The 8,507-nt window shown below is 57.9% G+C and overlaps 1 protein-coding gene across 1 annotated transcript; it reads right to left on the bottom strand.

The window, feature by feature from the left end:
• Positions 1-1,246: 1,246 nt before the first annotated feature.
• CHPF (chondroitin polymerizing factor) lies at positions 1,247-6,721 on the bottom strand. Its single transcript, XM_079310415.1, has 4 exons — positions 6,330-6,721; positions 4,645-5,209; positions 4,277-4,459; positions 1,247-3,852 (listed from the first exon to the last, which is right to left on the bottom strand). Exons 1-4 carry the CDS (start codon positions 6,632-6,634, stop codon positions 2,590-2,592), a joined length of 2,316 nt encoding a protein of 771 aa, XP_079166541.1. The 5' UTR covers positions 6,635-6,721; the 3' UTR covers positions 1,247-2,589.
• Between the last annotated feature and the right edge of the window lie 1,786 nt (positions 6,722-8,507).

The following is an 8,507-nucleotide window of genomic DNA, read 5'->3' as shown; positions in this document are numbered from 1 at the left end:
AAGGGAGCAGTAACGATGCTGGGAGTGCCACAAGCACTGTCACTTGCTCATGCATATGTCAGAGCAGGGAGCCTCTGCTGGTATTGAGAGCGCAGAGCATTAAGTATGCAAATATCTTTAACTCAGTCTGGGCAAACAGCAGTGAGGCAAGAGCAACTTTATCTAGACAGTCTCATGATAATTAAATGACAATTCTGAGTTTCTTTTCACAGCCAACTTGATTTGAAGCCGCTTTATTACCATTTGGATACTCTTCTAATGCCTAATCACATCTTACTACTTGGTCTGCTTTTCAGAGGATAAATGTATCTGGAACACACCTGCATCTGCCTTGTTCCCTTTGCCCCAGATTTCCACTTGAAGGGAATTAAGGATGTGCTCAGGGAAGATCAAAAATAGAAATACTCAGAATGAGCTAAGTTACTGTCTGAAATATAATGAAATTATATTTAAACATATACACTCCTACACCATGGATACAGAGACTGGAGCAGGAAGAGATAAATGAGGTATCCTTGGAAAAGGCATACCACACAGCCCAGGGGCTCTCCATGAGTTTTGCTGAGCACTAGAAGCCTTGATAAGTAATAGCAAGTAGGTTCAGTTAATTTTCTTGGGGGTGTCTCTTTGATACATGTGTTTCATGAAGCAGTAAAACATGATGAGTAAAGGGCTGGTGGGAAAGGCACATGGAGTCATGAAAAAATGCCTGCAGCAGGCAGCATGGGCAAGGGACACAGTCCCCACACCTCATAATAAATACAGGAGCTGGAGATGATGAAACAGTCCAGGACAGGACAACAGTGCTCTACTAAACTAAGAACTGGAAAACACAAGTGCTGAGAAGCCCTGAGATGTAAGTAAGCCCGAAAAAGAGTGAGAGCCATGCAGAGAGCAGATTCAGCACCAGTGATCCAAAACAGTGCTCAGATCAGTTTCTGGGAGTTTCCTTCAGAGCTGATCCCAGATCCTGGAAGGCAGAGTTCACCTCACTTGAGAAGCCAACCTCTGCTCTGACATGGGCCAAGAGTCCCCAGTTATTCACATACATACCACAAAGGCTGTTACAGAGACAGCAGAGGAGGGAGGACACACAGCTGCACCAGCCCTTTATGGGTGCTTTTCCACCCATAGACAGGGCTGAGGACTGGCCAGTTGGACCACAAGTTTACAGCAACAGGAAAGACAGGGCAGTCAGCATGTTGCACTGGACTGGTGGCATCCTGCCACACCACCAGTGATGGCAGCAGGTAAAGCAGGACAGCCCCAGAGACCATGAACATCAGAGGAAGTTCAGGACTCCTGCAGGGGTTCAAGAAGGTATTTCCAAGTGCTTGGCACAACACCTGCCAGCCTGTCCATAAGGCAGTGGTCTCCCACAGCCTCATTAGGAAGAAGCAGACATCTCTCTGCTCATGTAAAGGATGCTGCAGGTGCTTGGGGAAGGAAGCATCTCTGTAAGAAATCTGTCCAGCCAGCTGCAGACAGAACTTACAGAAGCAGCCAGCACCTACCACCACAAAGACCCCCAGCAGAACAACCAGTTGTCTCATAAGAAAATCAGCCAGACCCACCAGTATATCTCTCAATTTTATTAGTGTAAATGCACCCCATCCCTCCTCCTTTCCCCCCTATTAAATACAAACCAGGAGCAGAGAGCGGCTCCTCAGTCGCTTTCTCCTTAGGAGATGCACAGCCAAACCCTCTGCTATGCCCATCAGTGTCAGGCACAGTGTCCCTCGGCCCTGAGGGCAGCCCCACGGTGGGGAGGGATCCCACCTCTGTCAGGAGGCTCTCGTCTGAGGCTGTGACCTCCGACGTCCTATCAATACTGCGAAGGCCGAAGCGGCCTGGGTCATGGTTCCCATGGGGAGCAGCTCACGGTACGTGAAATCAGCAGGATCCCCTCTGGCACCCCCGACACCCACCGGCCCCAGGGGCCCAACTTCCTCACACCACAACCAGCCAGGAGCACTCCAGCTCATTGCCAAGTGGCAAAACCCCCAAACCAACATCCTTATTGCTCTTTTGGGATGGGATGTGCCCCATTCCACTGCCCAAGCTTGTGGCAGGCACAGGGACGTGTTCCTCCCTGTACAACCAGGCCAATGCTCCAAAGGAGCATGGAGCACAGTCCCAGGACACTGGGGGAACTACGAGGGATTACTCCAAGCCCTGTAGCAGTCACGGCCCTGCAGAAGGAGAACTTTGGGCTCTACATTCCCCCAGTTAAGGGGGGACAGCAAGAGACAGGGCAGCCCATCTCCCCAGTGCTCAGCAGCAGGGCCAACACAGAGGGATGGGGCCAGCAGCCACCTCTGAATGAGGAGCCAGGCATTCCAACTTACACCTCAGTGACTCTGACTCCATCTTGCCCGGGGGTCTGCACAGCCATGGCTGCTTGAGAAAGACCCAGGCACCCTGGGCTGGCAGACCCCGGCCTGGGGAGCCCCAGTGGGGCAAGTCACGAGCTTGGACACCAGCAATCTCTGCAGCCGCTGCAGAAGGAAGACAGATTTGGGCAGAAGAAGAAGTGGAGCAGGCAGGCAGGCATAACACGGCAGCGCCAGCCCCTCCACCAACCAGGGCTCAGGTGCTGTTGCCCTGCTCCTGCTCAAAAAGGACCATGGCCAGCTGGGAGCGAGAGCCCACGCCCTCCAGGCTGCTCTGCACGCAGCGGTGGTAGATGTCCTCGCTGACCCGCGGGTTGCAGGCCTGGTGCCGGTAGCGCTGCAGCAGGGCAGGCTCCACAGCCCGGAAGACGTGCAGGTTGGAGTACTTGATGAACATGTCGTAGATGTCCAGGGTCTCCAGGATGTCCTCATTCTCCTGCACGTCCCCTGCCATGCGGGTGCGTGCTGCCATGTAGTCGGCGTTGTAGAAGCAGGCTTCATGGAAGACGTCACGGTCAAAGCGCCCCATGTCCCTCAGCAGGTCCAGCGTGGTGGGTGGCACCTGGTTGTGGTAAGCAATGGCTGGGTTGTAGCCCTGGAAGTGGATGGGGAAGAAGACCTGCCAGTTGTTTATGGTGTTCATCCGGCAGCGGTTAAGGAAGTCAATGGTGACCTCTGTCCCCACCCCAGCCACGAAGAAAAGCGTGTCCACAGGATGCTTCTTGGAGATAATGTCCATGACCTTGATTTGGGAGGGTGCATCTGTCTTAACACTGATCCAGGGGATCTTTACCTCTGCGTACTTGCGCTCATACTCGGTGATCTGGGACTTCACAGAGGCAAAGATGTCATTTTGGGTGACCTGCTGGGCCTCAAAGGGGTCATAGATGAAGAGGAAGGTGAGCACTGCATTCTCACTGCTCTCAAAAGCCGCTGCTGCGTAAGCCTCCAGAAAGCGGGCAGCGTAGTCGCGGTCGTGGGCCGTCAGCGGCAGGATGACATTGATGCGACTGGCCTCTGTCACATAGGGCATGGGGATGATCTCCACCTCGCTGAGGGGCCGCACCAGGTGCACTCGCTTCGTGACGGAGCGGCTGTGCCCCTTCTGGGTGACCACCTCCACCTGAAGGTCCAGCGTGTACTCCATGCCGCGCGTGGGGTCGAAGCGCCGGTAGCCGTTCACCAGCTGCTGCTTGCGCACGTGGAGCACGGGCTGGTACTTGCGGTTCAGCTCCTCCATGGCCGTGGCCACCACATCGGCCACGTCCGCCAGATCCGCCCCATGCAGCTCACACTTGGGGGAGCCATCCACACAGGCATAGACCTGCTCCTCTGTGAAGTAGTCCCAGCGCAGCACCTCAAAGCGCGTTTTAGGCTGGAATGGGGGCGGGATGCCAATGGGCCATGTGGCGACGTGGTCCCCATCCGCAGACAGGCTGCTGGCGTTCTGGATCTCCATCTGCAAGACAAGAGATGGAGGAGTGAGAGCCAAAGCAGGCACAAGCAGATCTTCCAGATCTGGCAGTACTCAAGCTGATTTCTGATACTCCGAGATTAGCCAGAGCTAGCTCAAAAAGCAGTGCCAGATAAACTCTGCCCTCAACCAGACCCCTGTCCAGCACCTCAGGTATTCTCCTCCACCCTATCCAGCCTTTGTGACAGAACTCTGCACCCTTCCAGTCTCATCACCCTGAACCACCACTGCACCTTCAGGACCCGTCTAAGTCCAAAACTGCTTTCCAGACAGCACTACTGCCTCTGTAGCCACATCAGCTCAGCTAACCCTGTCCAACAGCAGGATCAGGGGAGAAACCCAGAGAAACCAGAAAGCACACAGGGATGACAAACAGAACCAAGACCCTCCCAGACAAGCCAGGTCTCACCTGGAGCTGCTGTATCTCCTGATAGGTTCTCTCGAGCTCCACCTGTGCAAAGTACTTGTGCAGCCGGTACATCTGGAGGGGATCCAGCACAGGGTGCACAGTGAAGGCGCTCTGGAAGCGGAGGTCGGTCTCCCGTTCAGGGTCTGCGTTCTTCCCCAGCTCAAAATAGTGGTAATGCAGACCCTGTGCCAGCCAGGAGAGATAGGTCACAGCCAGCCCCAACCTGTACTCCCACACCACCAGATGCCAGCATAGCAACCTCAAAGGATGTCAGGGTGCAACAGCTCATCCTCCCAGGGTTGAGAGAGCCCACAGGGAGGAGGGAAAACACTGGGCCAGGATCCAGCCATCTCTTCCGCAGGACCTACCTCATGTTCCTCAGCACAGCTGACACCTGTGTAGTCAATGATGCAGCGGCCCAGCCATTCATCAGGCCGGGCACTGAGGATGTCATTGCGGCAGCTCTCCAGGTGCTGCTGCAGGAGCAGGAGGAGGCTGCGGGACAGCAAGTAGCCAAACCCTCCATAGCAATAACGTCCCTCAGTGTCTCCGCCGATGAACTCCTCGGGACGACCCAGGTAGAGGTGGGTGTCAATGCTGAGGTGGGCGACCAGGCGGCTGATGCGGTGCGCCTCCGTGTAGGTATCGTCCTGCACCAGGAAGAACCAGTCGAAATCGTTCACGTAGTGGTCCAGAAGGTACCGGACGGTCTGGTACATGTTCCAGATGGGCCGCTCGTCACTGTGTGTCACCACCGTCATGCCGTGGGGCACCTTGCGGCCCCGTGTGCCCGTGAAGTACACCAGGCGCTCCAGGCGGTGGGCCAGCGTGCGGTTCACAGCCACCCCCAGCGTGTTCAGCGTGCTCTTGGAGGTCAGCACGCCCACGAAGAGCCGCTGCCGCATCCCCAGCTCTGTGCTAATGTACCGGGTCCTGCAAGAAGAAAACAATGTATGGCCCCTAGGGCACTGCAACCCACCCCAGCCTGCGCCCTCCCTGCTGTAACCAATGGCACCGACCTCAGTTCCTCTGCAGGAACTGCTCCCAGGCTTCAGCCACGCACACAAGACATCACCCCAGTGTCAGCACCTGCCACTACACCTGTGTCAGAGGCACCGCAGAGCACTTTGCTGAGGTCCCCTGTCAACTAGCGATTAAAAGGGATACTACCTTCCCATAAGCTGGCCAGTCCTGCTCAAAACAGATGCTCTTAAAAGGCTGAGCACAGCTAAAAGTAGGAAACAGGGCTGCACGATCCAGCTCTAGCAGGGACATGACCCATCAGACACCCCAACCAGGTCCGAAGTGAGAAGCACCTTCCTGCCACCCCTGCCAGCCATACTAACCTAAATCAGGCAGGCAGGAGAGCCTGTGCTGCCCCCCTAGGGAAGCCAGCCCCCACACAGATTGCTGAAGCCAGCAAGGGGGCTGGTTGTGTCCCCCTCCCCACCACGGCCCCCAGCTGTCACACTCACAATGACTTTCAGGTTTAATTCTCCCAGTCTGGCGCAGGAGCAGGAAGCGACCCCCCCATCACGTCCCCCAACCGCTGCCTGGCACACAGTGGCCGCATTCAGCCCCCTTCATCCGCCCACCGCCTCGCCAGGACAAGGAGGCCCTTTCACTGCCTGCTCCCTGCCATCCAGGGGCTGCAGCCGACTCCGGAGTAGGCTGGCGTTCGCAGCGCTGGGTGGGGACGTGCCGCTACGGGAGGGGTCCCTGCTCAGACACGAGGGGACCGTCGCAGGGTGCCGGGCAGCATGTGCTGCAGCAGGCAGCCTCCCACAGCGGGCACCGGCATGGGCAGGCGGCTCCTCGCTGCGGGCTGGGGGTAAGGTGAAGTCGGGCACAGGGGAGGAAAGGAGGCAGCTGGGAAAGGCACTCTCAGTGAGAACAACCCATCTGCAGCCCTAGGCTGAAGAGAGGGCAAAGCCCCCCTGTAAAGTCCCCCAGCCCCAGCAAGGCAGGTACCTGAAGCTCGCCCGCAGCTACCCCAGACAAACCCCGGTGAGCGGCGGCTCGAGTCCCCCAGCCCGGCCCGGCCCCCCCGCACCTGACGGCCTTCTTGGCGGCCCTGCCGGGGCTGGGTGGGCGGTAGGGCACGACGCGGGGCTCCCAGTTGTCAGCGCCCAGCGCGGCGGGCACGGCGTTGGGCCTGCGCGCCGCGTTGCCGTTGGCGGGGCCGGGGGGCGGCGCGGGGCCGCCGTCGGGGTGCGGGCGGGTGGCGGGGCGCGGCGGCGGCCCGCAGGGCTCCTCCACCCAGGTGACGCTGAGCAGGCTGAGGGTGAAGCCCAGCGAGACACCGATGGCGACGGGCCCGGCGGGCCGCAGCACCGACAACACCAGCGACAGCCGCATGGCCGGGACGGGACCACGACCGGGGCCGGCTGCCGCTGCCGCTGGCGGCGCCGCCGTCCGACGTGTCACCCGCGAGCCCCGCCCTGCCGCGCGTCACCCGCCGCGGCCAATGGCCCACGCGGCCAGCGGCGCGTCACGGGGCGGGGCGGCCAACCGGGGCGGGGCACGCGTGGGGGCGGGGCCACGTTGCCGGGAAACCGCGGGGCAGCGGCCGGGCGGGGGGTGGCGCGGCGGGGCTGGGCCGTTCCCCGCGCCCCGCGCCCCGTGCCCCGCGCCGGCTGCGCCGCCGTGAGCGCCCCCGGCGCTGCGGGGCGGTAGGGCAGCGCCTCAGGCCCGGGCTGCCGGCTCACAGAGCGGAAGGCGCCTCCGACGGGAACCGCCACCTGAGAGGGCTTTAGGGTGTATTTCCCCCGCCTTTTGTGCCCGGGACACGGGGACCTCCGCGAGACCGTGTGTCTCCTGCCTGGGACAGCCCAAACCATGGCGTTGGTGAATTCTTGGTGGGTTCGAACCGCCATGTTCCCCAAATCATTGCCCGAGGGTCGTCGCCTCGGTGTAGCTGAGTCGTCGGGGGGAAGAGTGAGGGGCTGAGTGTTTGAGGTCAGAGCACACCAGGAGGGCAAACGGCGGCTGGAAGATCTTAGGATGCACAGAAGCAAACCATCCCGGGAAAGGAGGAGAACAGGCAGATATCAGGAGACGCCAGCAGCAGCGAGCTTTATCATGTGCTTCAAACGGGGCAAAGGGAGCTCCTCCAGCTGCGACCGGGTCGCCATCCCACTCTGAGCTGTCTTGCAGCATAGATCCACCATCGCATCCAGAAAGAGCCGCTGGGGCAGACAAAGCTGAAGGAACCGTATCTGGGCAGAGTTTGCTGCACAGACGGTGCTTCAAGCAATGGAATGATCCAAACCAGAAGCTGCAAGGCAAGCAGCCCTACATGTCTGCTCAGTGCCAGGCATTGCTGAATAAGGACAAGAAGGAGGACCGGGCCTTTCCACGCATTCCCAGCTCAAGACTTCACTTCCACAGCCTTGCAGCCATTGGGACTCTCAAGTGCCTCTGGATTTACTCTGGGTGGGGAGTCCATTCCACCCTCCCCGTGAAACACAGTCCACTTGCCCTAGGGAGCACCAGCAGCCACAGAGCGCTGCAGGTCACTGAGGGCACATGGGGGCCCACTCAGTTCCAGGATCTCTTTCATTTTCTAAAACAAAGCAGCCTGTTTTCATCGGAAAGCGGTTGGCAGCAGCCCACCCCCCTGAGATACTAGACCATCATCCAAGCCTGGCTGCTTTTCACAGGCCTTTTTACTCTTGAATAGACTAAAACAAGCAATAGGCAAAAGCGGTCACATGGATGGCAATTTAATGAAGAACATATAAAAACTAGAATCAGAGAGAACATGATAGGATGAGGAGATACCAGAAGGAAAAAGAGGTGCAGAGTTAAGAAACGAACAGAGATCTCCCATGCACAGACGTCAAAAAGCAGCCAGGATGATAAAAAATGCAAAGTATCATGTTTTCTGTACCTAGCAAAATGCATTAGAAATATATGTATTTGATTTCCTTTATGGGTTGGAATATTTAACTTTACCCACCTTATAGAAACCCTGATCATTTTATGTGAGTGATGAAAGGTTTCATTCTAAAATGACCCTGTTGATCTGATCTTACATTCAGACAGAGGTTAAGATCAGAGAAAGTAATGAAGTTTCCAGACTCTGAGCTCAGGAAACTTGCATGGGAAGCTGAGGGCAGAGCACACAGCTCCCCAGAGTTTGCCTGGCAGTGGCTGAGCCCAGGGCCCCCATGCCTGGCAGCCATAGAAGGTTCTGTAGGGAAGCAGCGGGAAGGCAGCAGTGCCGTTC

This window comes from Erithacus rubecula (assembly GCF_903797595.1).
Source record: "Erithacus rubecula genome assembly, chromosome: 8".
NCBI classification, from domain to species: domain Eukaryota; kingdom Metazoa; phylum Chordata; class Aves; order Passeriformes; family Muscicapidae; genus Erithacus; species Erithacus rubecula.
Note: the sequence above shows the minus strand (reverse complement) of the source record. Positions and strands in the feature narration are given on the sequence as shown.

What these genes read in the sequence shown, in the direction of transcription:
- CHPF (XM_079310415.1), bottom strand. Translation starts at nt 6,634, where the DNA reads ATGCGGCTGTCGCTGGTGTTGTCGGTGCTGCGGCCCGCCGGGCCCGTC. An exon ending in GCCGCCAAGAAGGCCGTCAG is followed by an intron (nt 5,210 to 6,329) that starts GTGCGGGGGGGC and finishes TTCTTCTTGCAG; the next exon opens with GACCCGGTACATTAGCACAG. An exon ending in GCTGTGCTGAGGAACATGAG is followed by an intron (nt 4,460 to 4,644) that starts GTAGGTCCTGCG and finishes TGGCTGGCACAG; the next exon opens with GGTCTGCATTACCACTATTT.